Genomic DNA, 18,386 nt, shown 5'->3' with positions numbered 1-18,386 from the left:
AACTTAAAAATGTCTTTCAACTATATATATCTTCTGCAAAAAAATTAAGTTTTATGGACTTAGGATACATATTGAGCTAAAATTATTAAATGGACTTACATTCAACTATTCATAGAGATGTTACAACTTAACTGATAATTCTCAGTAGAAAAGTGTAAAGTAAAAGAAATTAAGAGCAGAGAATCTCTAAGTTAAATAAAGGCTCCTTTTAAAAGATAACAGAGTTGAATATAAGCTTTCCACTCCAGGGGCAGAGGAAACAGGGAGCTTAGCATTGCTCTGTGTAATGCAACCACACAAAACTAGCTACTAAATGTTGAAAAATGTTTATTTCTGAGACAAATATGGTAATAAGACTAAAAAAAATCAGCCAAAATAACTCTCCTATCTGACTCAGTTTTGTTTTCCACATTTATATTCCACAAATCTCACGCTACCCAGTGTAATCATAAAGTTTCAGCTGGTGCAAAAGATGAATTATACATTGTTGAAGCAGAGGCAATAAATTATGTAGGCAGTCCAATGAAAGTAACGCTGGCAACTTTGAAAATGTCTGAACAGCCAACGGCTGCCTTTGGTGGCTTTGAAATAAAACCACCTGTGGTCTTACAGTTGAAGTATAGTACAAGGCCTGAACATTTTAGTGGACAGCATTCTGTAGCTGTGGAGGGAGATACAGCATCAGAACATAAAGAGGAGGAACATGTGAAACCCCTAACTATGTCTGGAAAGCATTCTGTCCCTGGAAGTTGTAGCAGCAAGGTTCCATAGGAAAATGTAAAGCTTGGTGCTGATGAAGATGATGAGGAAGAGGATGGGTGAAGATGAAGAAGATGAAGAAAAAGCTCCAGTAATCTATATGAGATACTCCAGGGAAAAATGCACAAATATCAAACCAGCATGGAAAAGACTCAAAACCATCAATACCAAAATCAAGAATCCTTCAAAAAATGGGGAAAAAACTCCTCAAACACCAAAAAGATCTAGTTCTGTAGAAGATATTAAAGCAAAAATGCAAGCAAGTATAGAAAAAGGTGGTTCTCTCCCCAAAGTAGAAGCCAAGTTCATCAGTTATGGTATATGAAGAATTGTACCCGGATGATTGACCAAGAGGCTATTCAAGATCTCTGGCAGTGGAGGAAGTCTCTTTAAGAAAATAGTTTGGCAGTTTGTTAAAATTTTCCACCTTATCTCATTTCTGTAATAGTTGATATCTGGCTGTCCTTTTCATAACGCTGAGTGAGAACTTCCCCTATCATGTCTGATAAATGTTGTCCAGGTTCCATTGCCAAGAATGTGTTGTCCAAATGCCTGTTTAGTTTTAAAAGATGGAACCCCACCCTGTGCTTGGTTTTAAGTATGTATGGAGTATTTTGATAGAACATAGTAGTGGTGGTGGTCAGACATATGGAATGGTGGGGAGACAAAAACATACATGTGAAATAAACTCAGTGTTTTAATAAAGTGAAAAAAAAAAAGTCTTTGAAGAGCTAAGGGAGAGATTCGCAGGCAGCCTTATAAGCCCCTGTGAGGACAGGACTCTGTCTCTCAGACAAAGACCGATAGGGAAATTATTGCAGGGTTTGGGCAAAGGAACAACCTCTCCTGACTTATGTTTTGAGAGTATCTCTGTGGCTACTAATGTGAAAACAGATAATAGAAGGGCAAAGGTAGAGCAGGAGGAAGGGCTGGGAAGCAATTGCCTTCATCCAAGGAAGAGATACTGTTGGCTCAAACTGGACAGTAGCAGTGGAGACAGTGAGAAGTGCTTAGATTCTAGCTATTTTGAAAGGAGACTCAGCGGGATTTGCAGATGGATTGGATGAGGAATGTGAGAGAAAGAGAAGAATCAAGAATTGACCCAAAGTTTTATCTTGAGCAACTGAAAGGACGGGAAGGCTGTTACCTGAGAAGGGGCAGGGGTCTCCTTTCATCACTCCTCTCTCTACTTCCCCTCATCAGCATCCTTTCTTCATGCTCCTAATGCTCTCAGACTTTCCAGTCTCACACTCTTAGAAACAAAAATCTCAACTAACCTTACACTCTTTCCCACCAGCATGGTATATATAAATTTAATCATCTGAGCTGAATTCAGTTCATAGCAAAGACTGGACATAAATGAAGACATTTTAGATAACATGCTGTGATCTCTGGAGTAAAGTCCAAAGATGCATTTCTGACACATATAAATAACAGCAGCATGGAAGAATAAATATATAATTCCAGTGACTAGCTTTGGATGTGCACTATTTTTATGTAAAAATTCAGGTTTGCTTCCTAATCGCACAAAACATAGGCCTCACTGTCACACCTCATGCATGCATTGAGTGCATATGGGGCAGAGGTGTTTGGTGCTCATATGTGCTCTCAAGATGATGACAACTGTCTGGACTAATGTAGTACCCTGATGATCCTTGAAAAGGAGCTATGGCTGAAGATGTTCAAGAGGACAGCAGAAGAGATAAAGCTCTCAGCACACAGAAATATAAACAAGGAATCAAAACCAATAACTCCTAAGAAACTATTTCCATCTTGCCTTACCTTGTCAGGGTCAACATTAAGCAACAGCAGTCGAAGATTCTGAGGACTGGTGCCAGTGAAGTAAACTTCGTAAGATTTGCCCAGAGCCACAATGCTATGAAACAGGGACAGCCTTCTCTGGCAGGTGTATCCCGCACACCAGCCATGGTCCTGTGGGCCTAAATCCACATAAAATGCAAGTTCAGGTACCCTATGATGAATGTTATTCGTGCACAGTCTGATAGTAATTGTATTAAAAATAAATGGCAGTGATTAAGTTCAGTATTTACAACCATTACCCATCTACCCAGTGATCTGAGCTATTTCTCAAATCTTGGCTAAAAAGGAAGGCAGAGAAGCAGCTCCCTCACCTACTCTTACTCTTACACTGCCCAGGGCATGCAGGGTAAATTAATGTGTTGAGGATTTGTACTGGAAGGTCAATGAGGAAAGAGTAGATTGCATGGTTCTCTACTTTAACAATCATATACATGGTAAGGAAGAAAATGCTTCATCCATTTTCCTACTTTTCAAATGTTGAGTTTGGGTGGGAAACCACCTTTCTCAGACTCTGTTGAGAAAAACGCTCTAAAGGAGTTAATTTGTTAAAAATAGAGCCTGTACTGTACCTGGAAACACGGATATTTCTATGTCTGAACTATCAGCTCTTCATTAGCTCTTTCTTACACTTACTCATTTGTTCACCAGTTAATTTGTGAATTCAACACACTCCTAAGTTTGTTTTTATTGTCTTTAATCTTCTTCGACTGTTATTTTTGTACATTTTTGTTAACGAGTGTGATTATAGGTATTGTTTGAGGGTCAACATCATTAACAATGAACTGAAGCAGCTTGAGAAATAACACTCCAATAAACTCTCAAAAGCCAAAAGATAGTGTATGCTTTTCTATCTGAATTTAGAGGTACAGCATGACTTGTGTAGCAAACCTCTCTATTTCACTTCAGTTTTAAAGTGGCTGAGAATATTATAGTATATAAAACACTGAATGAGACATGGAATGATGGATTTTTCTTGATGTTTTTATTCACTGGCTTTGCTCATATTCCTGGCTTACTTAAATTATTATCAATATTTATAACTGGACTTCAATGAAATTGTAAACCAATATTAACTTCTGTAGCTCAAGTAGAACATAAGCTTTCCCTTAGCAACCAAACTATAAATCTTGCCTTTAAATAAACCTTCTTTGTGGATTTTTAAAACAAACAGAAAGAAATTACTGCATATAAAGTGAAAAATTTAGAGTGACAGAAGTCACTTAGTGTAGTGCATCCCAAGTTTCAGTGATTCTTTTAGTACCTTCATAATTTCTGAAATGCTACTATCATTTACTTCAGACTTTTTTAAATTGAGAGAGACTTTTTAAATTTTAAATTTATTTTAAAGAGAAATGTCATGCCACTGTTGTAAATGGAAAACTTGTATTGTTTTTCAGAAAAGGAACATGTGAAAATAAACAGAATGCAATCTTTCTCCACCACCGAAAACCATCTCCATTATTCAATGAGTGGCCTAAAATTCTTCCCTCAGTCTCTGTGCTTTATAAGATCTGAAAGGCAGCATTTGGAATTGGGTTCATTGCAGCTCATAGAAAGCAGGCAGATTGTATGTTGGGGCAAGAGACAGGGGGGTGGGAAGAGCTTAAAATTATGTAACTCTAAGACACCTCTGATTTAGCTCATTCTCTTTAACACTTTTGATAAATGGAATATTTTGGGGGGGGTAAAGGCTGTTTTTTTAAATCTTAGATTATTTCTGTGCAGGTTATGCCACTGCCGGGGCACAGAGATCTCTCTGATAGAGGTTATGTGCCCCGTGAGCACTTGAACGACGACGCTTCAGCTTTCTTAAGAACCAATCTCTGAGCCCCTGGAGGGCTATTTCAGGGTTGTACACTGAGTCCCTACCAGCTGTTTTTGGTAGCTTTTGGAAGTTATCTTATTCCTTGAGAAAGTCTTGATCTGAATTCATATAGAGACCTTTGTCTCCACTCTGAACCGGAGTCCCCACAGCCAGAAGGTAAGGAACTCAGACTCTAGATCTTGACAAAATGTTCTGGGCAGTCTAAGGAATAAGACGTGAAAATAAAACAAAACATATCATTTCAAGATTAAGTCTTCTAAGGATTTATGAAGATAAAATACAAGTAGGCTGAGAATAATTGTTCTTGAATATTCCAAATAATACATTATAATTTTTTAAAATTTTTATGTAAGGCAAATTGTATTTTTGGAGATACTCTGTGTAAGGAAAGAGGCCACATATTAGCCTGGCAAGCTCAGGGGAGGTCTGCATGGCTGCACAGTGAGGTTGCCATTAAGACCTAGAGCAACCACAAAGGATGGGCTGAAATTAAAACTTTTTAACCAAGAGCAATTGATGGTGGGTAGTCACATCCCAGGCTGGTGTTTTTCCCTAACAAAGGTGGATCTTTACCTTAACTGAGCCTGTCTATTGTCTTTTTGCATCTATGATGACAAACTTTTGGAATGTCAAGGTAACTTCCCTTCTTTCCAACCTCTTGGGTACAGCCATTCATACAGGAGCTGAGACCACAAATCCCCTCATTGTTATTGTTTTCGTGTTGATTGTTGACTGCTAACTATCCCTTTTCCACCTACGTAAAAGGGGTATGTATCAATCAGTTTATCTTTAATCCAATCCCAGAGGTCTCTGGAGTCCCACCCCCACCCCTTTGCTTCCCTCACCCTAATCTATCCCCAGTGGATTTCATGTAATCCTCTTATGCCTCCTCCTTTGATTGTAATGTATAAAATAAGGTGCTAAACTGCCATTCTCTGTAGCATTTCTCAATCCGTTGAGGTTTTGCTTCCAACAATTGTCATCAGTTTGGCTCAAATAAAATCACAAAAATTCTCTGAACCCTTGAATGTTTCTTATGTTAACACTCATACCAACTTGTTCTTAAAAGTATTTATGTCACCTTATCATTATAAGTATGAAGATTACTCAAGAAATAACTTCCTTCTCTCCCTCCTTCTAGTGGTCAATTTGGAATCACTATTGTGGCTTTCCAACACAGAGAACTGCTGAAGAGACAAGTATCTCTCTTATACGTAGCTCTTTCTTACAAACAAGAGGCAAAGAAGTCCTGATGTTATCTACTTTTATGTGATAAGTAATTTATGAGATGTCTCCATGCATGTAATAAATAGTGAAGGCTTTGAGTAACTCTAGTTTGTTGACATCGAACACCTACCATTAATGAGATCTACATAACCATTGCTCACGACAGCCACCGGTGAGAGTCGTCGGGTTTCTGTGTCAGAATCCAGGCTTTCAACAACCATCATCGCATATTCCATCCCAAAGCACCTGTAGCTTTGCCATTCTGGAATGTATTTACAGGTGGAATCTCTAACAATTCCTAGAAACATTGGCACATAAATTTTAGCATGAAATGAAATCTCTTTGCAAAAGCATCCACATACTATCTTTTCTTTTTATGTAACATGAATAAGTAAAAAAAATACATTATTGGTTGAGTGTATCTATCATTAAAGATAAAAAAATATGTTTTGTTTCACATATTCAAGGACCAAAAGAATAATATCCAACAAACCTTTATAAGGTGCTTTCTCAGTGACAGGAATTCTACTTCCATTGGGGAATGTGAGCATCGCCTTAGGAATTCTGTAGTCCCCAATTCCAAGTTGGCTATTTCCATCCCATTCATATTCTGACTGAGGTATCACTGAACCAGAATTCCCCAGAAAGGAGCCATCCATATCTCTGAGAAAAGATTTCCTTTTGGCATCACAAACCATGTCTACACAATCAGATGGATTCACCTTCCTGTGGAGAAAAAGGTGAAATGAATGGATATCTAGATTTAGTATCCCTACCCTATTTCTAGGGAGCATTTGGGTATACCTGAGTATCTGATAAGAGAGTATCGCCCCAAAATTGACTGATTGAATCTTATCATTTCAGACAGGATTCAATGTAGGACCAATTAGCATATGTAATAAGCATTGTAATGAGATTTGTTTTCCATTGTGTTGATTTGGTGTATTATGAATTCATTAACATTTCCAAAGGACATGTTACACCTGTGGAATATGAAATTAGAATTCCATTTTGTTGTTCCATATTTTGTTGAATAATAGCTTTCATATTTGTGAATAGCATACAATATACTAACATTGCCTCACAGAACAGGTGAACAGCTACTGCTCAGAACACACAAAATCCCTGTGTTGGCAGGGAAGTCTTCATTATTTTCCCTTTCCTTCTCTGTTTTTAATGGGTTTTTAACATTATAAAGGTGTTGTATGCTTACTATAAAATAATCTAAATACTTGGTAAAAATTCAGTCCCCTTCACCTTCCTATCTCAAGCTCTCAAGCCTATCACAAACTGCAGATTAATATATATTCTCATAGGCCTTTCCCTATGTGTATACAAACTATTATACTTGGATTATGATGTCATACTACATATTTTAGTAAGCATTCTGCAGATACCAAAACTATAAGAGATGAAATACTATAAACTCATAATGCAGTCCCAACCATAGATGGGACACCTGGAGTGTTGAGTAACTGGTTATAAAAACAAAATAGCTGCTCAGTTTTCAATGTACTGTACATTGTATAGCATACATGAATACAGTACATCTACACTATATTATCATATATTCTAGGGGGAAGTATAATTTATTGCAGAGTTATAGCAACACAATTATAGGGGAAAGCTCAGATCTATTAGATACTATTAGCATATCTCTTCCTTTTTGCTATAAGAGAGACATAAAACTGTAAGTTAGCCCTTATTATAACACTGTAGTAGTTTTGCAGATGATCTGAATAAATATTCCTGTAGTTCATGTGTTCTCTGTTTTCAAGTAAGTGCAGAATGCTTTGGTAAGCAAGTCTGTGGGTAGGTGCCTAGCAGCACTCACATTATAGCTTAGGGCTCCACCAGACTTCAGGTTCCAAAGAGGCTGAGAGGTAAACTTTGTTCAAGTTAGTTATTGAGGGAGTCCTCTCAAATGGGAAGGCGAGCAGCCACACAGAGTGAGGGAAAGCAAAGGGAAATGACTAGGAGCTGTAGACTGTCTTCAATCTGACCCCAGGGAACCTCTGCATCAAGAATTGTACCCAGATTCATTCCTACCTGGAGACAAGGGAACCGGCCTCTTGTACCCTGAATGAATTAGTCACTTTTCATGGTCTGCAAGGAGGTGGTGGTAGGAAGGGTTTTACCCTCCCAAAGATATTCCTGTTTAGCTAAGAGCAATTCTCTGGAAAAATGGGTAATTGTTGGCCCACATTTAGAGCATGTGGGGACTGGGGGAACTCCCTAGTAAAAAGAGTCTGGAGAAAGCACCAACAGTATCCCAATTAAAGCACAGAACTCAAAGTCATTATACTTTATAATGTCATATTTTCTTCATGACCTAGATATTAAAATTATAAATTAAATCTTAAAGATTAAATAAATAGGAGCTAATAACTTTCTAGTGGACTGCAGTTCAACGATAATTAGATGAAGAGCAGTGGGGCTGCCACTCAAACAAAATGCGATGAAGTCAAACTGTTTGTGAGACAGCATTTCTCTGAAGAGAGGTCTATGGACAGCATTATTCCTCACCTCTCCTCCCTGGACTGCAGATGGACAAAGGTCTCTAACAGAAAATGTCTTACCTCCAATATTGCCTAACATCTAAATTCCTGGTCTGCACCTCTTAAGAAGAGCAGCAACTATTGACTATATTCTTTTAAGCCTTAGAATCTAAGTGGTTCGACTTCTACAAATATTCTGACACCACTTGACCTTTGTGATTGAAAAGTCACTGTGCTAAGTTTCTGCATATTCTCAGTCACAGTGATTTTATTTTTTTTATTTTTTTAAGATTTTTTAAATTTATTTTTATTTTTAGAGAGGGAAGGGAGGGAGATAGAGAGAGAGAGAGAGAGAGAAACATCAATGTGTGGTTGCTGGGGGTTATGGCCTGCAACCCAGGAATGTACCCTGGCTGGGAATCGAACCTGGGACACTTTGGTTCCCAGCCCGCGCTCAATCCACTGAGCTACACCAGCCAGGGCCACAGTGATTTTAATGACTAACATTTAATTTCCAACTTCATGTTGCAGTGCATGTGATAAGACATTTGGAAAGCAACAGGAAAGAAAAGAAGTAAGGAAAGGGGAAGAAATGCTAGAAATATCTCTTATTCCTAATGACTATTAATGGAGAGATATTAATGTACAGCACACTTCTAACCCCATTTATGTCTCTTATGTTTAATGATAGTGTTATTTATAATGCATGGACAAAACAGTATGAGAAAATATACATACTGAGGCCTAGCTTATTCAACTTAACTGAAAACATGAATGCTTTAGTCTTAATTTCATAGTACCGATTAAAATTTTATAAAAGTAACAGTTACTTTAACATAGCAACTTTCCCAGAACTATGGAGGGGGAAAACCCCTGTAAAACTATGAAGAGAGGAAGAAAACTGGGTTTTCATATGTTTTACCTTATATCAGGCCTATGTATAAATATTTTTGATTGTTCCGTAGTATCAGCCAGATGCATGTTCTTCACATGGATTGGGTGCTGTAAATCCTCATTTAAAGGGTTAGTAATGAATACCACATTAGTTTCACCTGAACAAACATTCTTGAATCCAACAAATGTTGACTCTAAAATATAAATAATAGAAAAATAATTGTTTTCTATAGAGGAAGTGGTGCGATTACACTTTAGGTACATTCCCACAAACACATCATTTAATACCTTGAACATGAAGCTCTTACTTTATCCCCCAGGTTAAGATTAATCCCCCAGGACTCATGGCAGAGTGCTGTTTCCCTGTATCAGCACCACTGAGTGGTCAGTTCCATATTTCTCTGGGCTTGGCCATGTAACTTGATTTGGCCAGTGGGACAAAAGCAACTGTGTATAAGAAGACCTGAAAGTGCTTGCATATTAGGACTCACTCCCTTTGTGCCCTAGGGAATTCTGTGACTCTTAACATGTGAACAGGCCTAGCTCAATCACCCCCATTACTCTAGCCAACAGCTAGCAATGACCATCAACAGGCACCAACCACCAGCCATAAATGTGAGGCCATCCTAGACTAATCAGCCCCTATCCATCCTGTAAACTGAAGGCAGCCTATTGAATAATCCCAGGTGGGACCAGCAGGAGAACCACCCAGGTGAACAAAGCCCAAACTGTCAATCTACAGAATCATGGGCTGATAAATGATTGTTTAAGGACTCTGACTTTGGGGGTGGTTTCTTATGCAGCACAGGCTAATTGAAATGCTATTATTCTCTTGGCCTTGCTGCATATATTGTGGGGCCAAAATATAAAGTTTATTGGATCCAAAACTTAATCTCCATTGTACTAACCAATAACTCAAAAATAGAAAAAGAGCAAAAAAAAAGGTAACTTCAAAATTTCTTAATTGTGTGTATGCTATCTACTAACCTCTTGATTACATATTTGTCCTAAGAAGATATTATGTACACATAAATATGAGACTTATATGAGCATTAATAAAACACCACAGTAGCTGCCCCGGCTGATGTGACTCAGTGGATCGAGTGCTGGACTGTGAACCAAAGGGTCACTGGTTCGATTCCCAGTCAGGGCACATGCCTGGGTTGTGGGCCAGGTCCCCAGCAGGGGGCGTGCAAGAGGCAACCACACATTGATATTTCTCTCCCACACTTTCTCCCTCCCTTACCCTCTCTCTAAATATAAGTAAATAAAATCTTAAAAAATAGCCACCACAGCAGCAGGTACTACTTGTTACCTGTGCAGATCTCCTTTACTGGCCTCGAGTACCCATCCTTAGCTCCTGTAAGTGTTGACTGCTCACTACTCGCAGCCGCCCCTTCTCTGAGGAACTGTCCTCTAACATTTAACTTCTTAGAAAAGTGCATTTTTAAATTTCATTCATAAAATCCACTGGATGTGGTTCAATATTTATAAGCCATAGGCCAAATTTCAGAATTATAGTAAGGTTACAAAGATTTTATCACTCTTTTGGGTTACACTCTGTTACTAATTTGATTTATTTAAAATAAGACAACCAAGGCAATTACAGTGGACCATAAGATTCAATAAAGGCTTGTTTAAGGCTTGATACTCACTTGTTTAAATAAAATATGCTATAATAAAAAACTGGATAGCACAAGTATTAGGTAATTACAAAGCAATTTTATTTTATGAGTCAACTCAAAGAGATAATTTGTTTTGCATTTCTGGAACTTAGTTATAAGAAACACTACACTGAACTTAGATGTCTAATTTATTGAGCCTCTTTCTTAGAGGAGACCCTGGTTACACTTATCATGAAACGCAGGCTTCCTAATCTGAAATAGAGAATGGCACAGCGTATTTAAGGAGCAAAATGAAAATAATTAATATGCTTACTACACTAATTTATGTATAATTATTTTACATTATTAAAGAGGTAGCCTGGTTCAGTGAAATAGCAACAAATTTCAAGTCAGAAGGTCTTGATCCTAATCCTAGATCTGCCGATAGTTGTGGGATTTTAGTAAGATTTTATGAGCTCCTAAATTACATGAGTTTAAATTTTTTCAGTTGTAAAAGGAGATAAAAATAGAGCCCTGGCTGGCATAGCTCAGTGGATTGAGGGCGGGCTGCAAACCAAAGTGTCACAGGTTCGATTCCCAGTCAGGGTACGTGCCTGGGTTGCAGGCCATGACCCCCAGCAACCACACGTTGATATTTCTCTCTCTTTCTCCCTCCCTTTCCTCTCTAAAAATAAATGAATAAAATCTTTAAAAAGAGAGATAAAAATATATAATCTTAGTTACATGAAAGGGCCTTTATAACTTATAGAAACTAATTAATATTTAATTACTATACTAGTGGCTTTTCTGTTGTTTTAGAAGGAAAATTAAATTTCAGTGTTTTAAATATACATGAATTTTGCCAAGGAACCATTCTTGAAGTTGACTCTGATGACTGATTCTTTTCTTGTCATATTGAGCAGATGCATGAACACATTCATTTAATCACTATTTTTTCTTTACTAACAATGAGACACTATTAGTTATACTCCAGGTATTCTTCATAGACCTTAACTGCGGCTTGTCAAACTATGTTTCCACTTGCCTGAGATTTCCATAAGGCCACTGATGGCGTTGTAACTCATGGTCCCTGCGTGAGGCTTCCGGGGTGCCATGTTATGTGCTGAAGCAAAGGTAGGCCAGCAAATCCCACTTCTGCCTCCTTTTATAAAAAAGAAGAAAGTTGAAATTTGAAAGTGCAGTCACATGAATGCCAAAATTAGAATCCTAAATTTTTTACCTGATGGAGGTCTAGAACTCCGGTGGGCAGCAGAAAGTTCAATATTGGGATCACCGTTTGTTAGGACATCAGAGCAATTAAATCCAGGGCTACTCCCAACAATTAATGAGTTCTATTAAGAAATTCAAATAATACAGCTTTAATAATAAAAGTATATAATAACAACAATAATAAATCTAATAATAATTATTATTATGATGTTTTCCTACTGCTAAAGCAAAACATAATAATGAGTAATACTAAATTGTTCTGTTTCAAAAACACACCCTGTAAGTTTGAGAACTGGCTCGTTCATTAAACCAAGATGCAAAAGATGTGAAAAAGATGGGATTTCTTCCCTGAGTGGAAAGACACTCAAAGTGTCAAGGGGGAGATAGATATGCAAATAATTGTGTGTAATGCCATGTTCTGCGTCTAGGACAGAAACACGTCCATGGAACAGCGGGAACAAGAAAAGGAGGGAGTGTCAATACTACCTAAGTTAGTTCAGGAAAAACTTCATAGATGGAATGAAAATTTAACTATCTGTGGCCAAATGAGCAGGTGATAATCAAGAAGAGGTGAGGCGTGGGGGAGGGGGAGAAGGATGGAGAGCCTTCTGGCCCAGGTCGATGAGAGCAAAGACAGGAGGTCTGGACTAGCGGGGTAGGAGTCCAAGAAATCATTTGTATTAGTCCTTTAATAATGTCACCCTTCTCAGAGTTTCTCTTTCTTTTTCATGTGGCTGCAGTCATTTCTTACCTTAATTCGCACTTTTTTACTGGAAATTTGGTGAGATATGGCAGCTGGCGTGTAAATCATTGAGAAAATGGCCATTCCATTGTCAACCAGGGTCACATTAGAGATATACACACTCTCTGTGGTCTGTAACACAATTTTGCGTTTATATAACACAAAATACAATAATAAAAGAAAACAAACGGTCATGATCTCGGATCAATTTACCTGAAAATAAATTCCATAATCCCAGCACATCCAAACGGTAAATCCCCGTATAAGGGAGCACCCAGGAAGGCCGTCTTGGTTCATATAGATGCCATATAAACCCCCGTGGGCTTCATTGTCAAACCACTTTTCCAGGGGATCAGACTGACCTTGGGAAGGAAATACAGAATGAGAAAATTAACAGTAGAAGTCATGTTATATACAGGGTCTGGCACAAATAATGCCCCCCTTTTTTATTATAAAACTTTCTATTACAAAATCATGAGCACGTAATTCTGTAACATAACAATATCACACTCAAGCACACTATATGACATTTTAGGTGAAATGTTCAAACTGCTGCTCATCTCATGTGAGACATTCATGTTCCCAACCAACCATGCTCAAGCAGGTGTTACTTCTGCCCTGTAATTTTATAAGCAGTATCAGTTAAAGTTAAAATTCTTTTAAAAATTAAATATATTATTTCAATGTGAATTTTAACAAGGAGGGAAAATATTTTTATGCTTCGGCCATTTATGATTTACTCTAGTACTTACTCTTACCTAAATTGTCCCTTCGCTGCTCTTCAGAATAATTGTGTGCTCATTTGCAAAAGGTTATTTCATGTTAACACCCTTAACTAATTGTATCTGATTAAACTAATTTCATTAGAAAGACCATGAAGTTGGATTCAAACTAGGCTGAGCTTGGGACACTGTGGCACCTCCTGCCATCTGTAAAATTCCTCCCCTGCAGACCTCGGGGTGGCTGGTGCCATCTGGGCGTCCACTTTCAAGTTAAGTGTCACTTCTTCAGAAGGTGTTCTCTGACTACCTGAGTCAAAGTTGCAGCTCAGTCACTTTACATGGCAATTAAAATTTTCTTCACCTGATATTTTATTATTACTTATTTGTGAATTATCCATCTCCTCTATTACAATATAACCTTCATGAGGGAAGAGACTGTGTCTAGCTCACAGACCACCCTATCCATACAGCTTAGAAGGTAATGCAGAGATGGGTGCTTATTAGATAGTTGCTGAATTGATGTGTTCATGATGTTAGGAAAGCTATTTGACCTTTTAGGACCTCAGTTTCCTCATATATTAAAAATCAACTCTAATTCAGGGTTGTTTCCCAATGAAATGAAATAACCCATGTAAAGTGCCTCAATAAATGAAAACTATACTCACAATTAATATACAGGATAATTGATGTGGATTGTAATACAAGTTTTATTCATGCCCAAATCAGATCAGTAACCTTAATGGTTCCCTGCTAACCATGCGTAAACTGGAGCATTCCCTATAAAGAGCAACACTCACCCCTAAATCGTACTCAGCCCCCAAGGATCTGATTTCATTCTATCTTCTATTGCTTTTCCTTTTTCCCTGTTCCTTTCAGATTGACATTTGACTTTGGGTCTGCCAGGCTTCTATTTTGTTCCCTTCATAAGAAGCTGTTTGCATGTCTTTCCCTTGGTTCCATACAATGTGCCCAGAGGCAAGTACGGCTCCTTCCTTGGACCCAACATGGGACCTAACCCCCTTCCCAGCACCTCAGCCTCTCACTTATCTGGGAGATGGCCATTCTCAGTTCCCACGCCAGGGACTCAGACCCTCAGTTCCCCTGTGGTATTTCATGTCTCCATTGCTTGAAATTCAAAAACTCCTATAGAAACTCTCAATTATTTAGTCAGTGAAAAATGGATTACATGACATTACATATTAGTAAATATTCATATGCACAGCACATATTTTGATTTTCAGAAAAATCACATAGCACTTCAATAAAGTTACGGAGAAATGACATATTTTTAAACTTTAGGTTAGAGAAAAGCCAGTTAAAGCTGTTGGGAACTAAAATATTTAATAAGAGCATATATCAAAAAATAAAGCCATTGGCAAAATTGCTTTATTCCATCAAAATGTGTCTTACACAAGAATAAATTAGCTTAAGTCCAATAAGTTTTGAATTTAGAAAAGAAATGCTGATTCAAAGAATCTTAAAAGTAACTACACTGAGAGAAAAGAAGGAATGTAAATTTTTTGAAGGAAAATCCCATTTCCTTTAAGCAGTTTTCTTAGGAAGAAAAGCCTGCAGTTCTATTATCTATTTCATTTTTTTGATCTGATAATCCTTTTATATAGTTGAAAAATCAAGAGGTTATAAAAACTTATACAATAATAAGTCGCCCTGTTCCCACTCAACCACTACAGTTATTTGTGTTTATACTTAGGGTTTCTTTGTGTAAACACACATATCATGCATGTTTTTATTTTCTTCCTGTTTTCCACAAAACACATTATACAAAAACCAGTATTAAATATGCTGGTCTGTAATTTTCTTTTGATCACTTTAGAATCTCCATATCAGTACATAGATATGTACCTTACTTAGTGTTCAATATCTGGCTTTGCATAACCAGCCCACAGGTATTGGATACTGGGTGGCTTTCGGTTTCCTGCTAACACACATAGCTGCTGTGAGGAACAACTTTGTTCACAGATCTTTTCTCTTATCAAGGCAACTGTTAGTTATATCACCAGAGGAGAAATGCTGACCCAAAGGTAAACGCCTCTCTGACTCTGGCAGCTATGGCCAGATTCCCCTCTGTAGAGGCTGTATCATTTTGTCCTTCAACCAGCCATGTGTAAGCGTTCCTATGTCCCTACAGCCTCGCCAAGAGAGCAGCTGTTCAGTTCTTGGTTTTCACTCTTCCGATAGAAATGTATCTGAGAACTGCTCATGTCCTTTGACTCTCATGTTTGCAGGTTTTAACGAACAACGAGCATTCATTCATCCCCAAGAAGCAGAAGTGTGAAAGAGTCACGCCTCTCTATAGGTGCGGATCCCTATGTCTCGTCTTATGAAGGTGGGATGAGATACTGGCTGTTCCAGTACCAGCCAGATCGAGAACTGAAGTTGCTGTTAGAATCTTGGGATCATAAACGTGGAAAACAGTTGTCCTTAAAAGTCTATCCAGTCTTCTTTCTTTAGAACCAATGATGTCTGAAATAATTTATTTCCCCTGTTGAGTTCTTTCAGTGCTCAGGAAGAGGAATATTACATATTGAACTGTCAAACAACAATTATTTACTTTACAAATTTGGACAAATTATTTCCTGTTTTTTTCACTCTATGCCAAAAGACTTACTTGAGCAAGGTTCCCCATCAATGCGGTATCCTGCCCTCCCAAATCCAGCCACGACATTATTTTGTAAGACTGTGTTGGTCCCTCTGTTTATCTAGTACAGTGACAAAGAAAATACTTCGGGTCAGGCTCTTACACAATTATGCAGTGAGAATAAGTGTGCAACATGCATAGGAAAACTTAATTATGATTACACTTGCAGGAGGACAATTTTACTTTATTATTCACTCCATTCAAACAAATTACAAATAAAGTATTCGCATTAGCTTAGGTCCTTGGCATAAAGCCAATCACTAGACTTCTTTGGAAAATGTATTAAAGGAATTATTTTTTATTTCAGTCACAAAATACACTGGATATAATTCAATATTTACAAGCCATTGACCAAATTTCAGTATTATAGCAAGGTTACAAAGATTTTATCATTCTTTTTGGTTATATTCTGTTACCAATGCAATTTATTTAAAACAAGACAACTAAGGCAATTAAAGTAGGCCATAAGATTTCTTTAAGGCACTCACTAGTTTAAATAAAATGTACTATAATAAAAAACTGGCTAGCACAAGCACTAGCTAATTACTAAGCAATTTTGTTTTACGAGTTGAGTCAAAGTGATAGAAAATGAAAACTGCAGAGCACAGAAGGTTTAGTTCTTGCCTATTGTGTTCACAAAACAGCTAAAACCTCAGTTATTTAAAACATAATAAACAGCCTTATTTTAAAAGATTGTGATAAAATAGAATTACATGGAATCTATAAAGTACTCTTTATTTCAAAAGATACAGATAAATTTAAGGATTTGGAATTGACATTTTATTATATTCTATCATCTATGAATAGATGGCAAGAGAACATTATTACCCAATAAATATATACTAAATTCCAGGCTTACCAATTTTACTGCAAGGTGATTATTAACAGTTGCACAAAATCAAAGCCCAGTCCTTAACCCATCTTTCAAAGACAGCTACTTGTAATTATTTTTCATTCCTATGGCATAGGTAATACAATAAAACAACGGAAGCTATATTTCTCCCCACTCCTTTCTCTGTGCTGTTTTCTTGTTTGTAATCTCATTCTGCATCTAAATAAAGCCCTATAGTAATTGAAGAAACTTCACGGAAAGCAAGAAGGGGCCCAATAGCTATGTCGGATAAGAGTAAGGAACCTTGCATACAGAATCATAGAGATTTTAGACAAGGAAGTGGTTGTAGAGATTCCACAGTCTATTACCACAGTTTTCCACACGAGGAAGGAAACTAAATTCCGAGTTAAGTAGTAACACACATGCAAGGCACTTGGTCAGTCTGCAGCACAGAGACCCTGAACAGGAACCTGAAAGCACTAATTAACATCAGAGAAGTAAGGAAACAGTTCGAGAACTGTTTAAACTAACGGGCATCCACACAAAGAAAAATTAATGTGGAGCACACGTCATCTTTTCAGAAAGTTCATTCACCCTTTTAATCAGCTCATTTTATTAGTTCATCTGTCTTAGCTAAGGAAGAAATAGTTTTCAGTAATATTTTTAGATTTACAATTTCTACAGAAATTGGAATCTTTAATAAGGAAATCATGACTTTGTATAATTAGAATCACAAGTGTGTTTGCGTTACCTCAATTGCCGCGTGCCAGAGAGTTGAACTTAACTCTTTTCTGTTCTGGTAGGTTCCCGGCCAAACCGAAAGTGCGACCAAGTTTCCCCGGACTCTGTTGGCGTCCCCCCATATTCTTATGCCTGGAAAAATCCCCCCAACACATATACATTTGTAATAAGTGCTATGGGGGGTGTCTTTCTTTTTTTCCCCATGAAATCAGTTTTCTAGTTTGAGCCTGATATGTGAACCCCTGAAGTTTTAAATCGAGCCCTCTGCACTCTTTGATAAGGAACTTGACTTAGTCAACCACCTGACTTAGGGACTTCTGGGTGCTTGTTAAATATGTGGGTTCCCAGGCTCCACTTCAGGTTTTAACAAACACACAAATGCATTTTATACATATTAAATAAGGTCGTATTACACTTTTCACTGATATTTAAGGAAGAGTAACCTCCTATAATTGAATATAAGTTTTTATCAAATAATAACCTTTATTTGTGAATAATCTTTCTAATTGATATGTAAGGAGTGTTTCAAAAGTCATAGTGATTTAAACTATTGGTATTAGATAACTCACATAAGATCATGGTTTGGTAAATAATTCTTCTTGTGCTATAGGGTCCTATATAATATCCATAGCCAGATTGACTACTTAAATGTAAAGTAAGTACAATTAAATTAAGTGCAATTAAAATTAAATATCCAGTTCCTAGTTACACTGGGCACATTTTGAGTGCCCAATGAGTACATATGGCTTAATAATTCCCATATATGAACAGATATCATCCATTTCCATTCTTGAAGAAAGATTAATTGGAGAACATGACCCTAAGAGTTTAC

At 37.3% G+C, this 18,386-nt stretch overlaps 1 protein-coding gene and 1 pseudogene across 1 annotated transcript in view; one reads left to right on the top strand and one right to left on the bottom strand.

Annotated features, from left to right (window-relative positions):
* Positions 1 to 18,386, bottom strand: part of PKHD1L1 (PKHD1 like 1) — a 136,823-nt gene that overhangs the window by 13,615 nt on the left and 104,822 nt on the right. The window contains exons 62-71 of the mRNA XM_045861274.1: positions 17,565 to 17,686; positions 15,952 to 16,042; positions 12,814 to 12,962; positions 12,610 to 12,732; positions 11,869 to 11,980; positions 11,674 to 11,790; positions 9,053 to 9,218; positions 6,126 to 6,358; positions 5,763 to 5,930; positions 2,542 to 2,699 (exon numbers count right to left, since the gene is read on the bottom strand). Coding sequence (XP_045717230.1) covers positions 2,542 to 2,699; positions 5,763 to 5,930; positions 6,126 to 6,358; positions 9,053 to 9,218; positions 11,674 to 11,790; positions 11,869 to 11,980; positions 12,610 to 12,732; positions 12,814 to 12,962; positions 15,952 to 16,042; positions 17,565 to 17,686 — 1,439 coding nt within the window. The remainder of the gene's footprint in view (positions 1 to 2,541; positions 2,700 to 5,762; positions 5,931 to 6,125; positions 6,359 to 9,052; positions 9,219 to 11,673; positions 11,791 to 11,868; positions 11,981 to 12,609; positions 12,733 to 12,813; positions 12,963 to 15,951; positions 16,043 to 17,564; positions 17,687 to 18,386) is intronic.
* Positions 324 to 1,152, top strand: LOC123833224 (annotated as a pseudogene).

This window comes from Phyllostomus hastatus, unplaced genomic scaffold (genome assembly GCF_019186645.2).
Source record: "Phyllostomus hastatus isolate PE091 unplaced genomic scaffold, TTU_PhHast_1.1 phas_scaffold_21, whole genome shotgun sequence".
Classification (NCBI taxonomy): Eukaryota; Metazoa; Chordata; class Mammalia; order Chiroptera; family Phyllostomidae; genus Phyllostomus; species Phyllostomus hastatus.
Note: the sequence above shows the minus strand (reverse complement) of the source record. Positions and strands in the feature narration are given on the sequence as shown.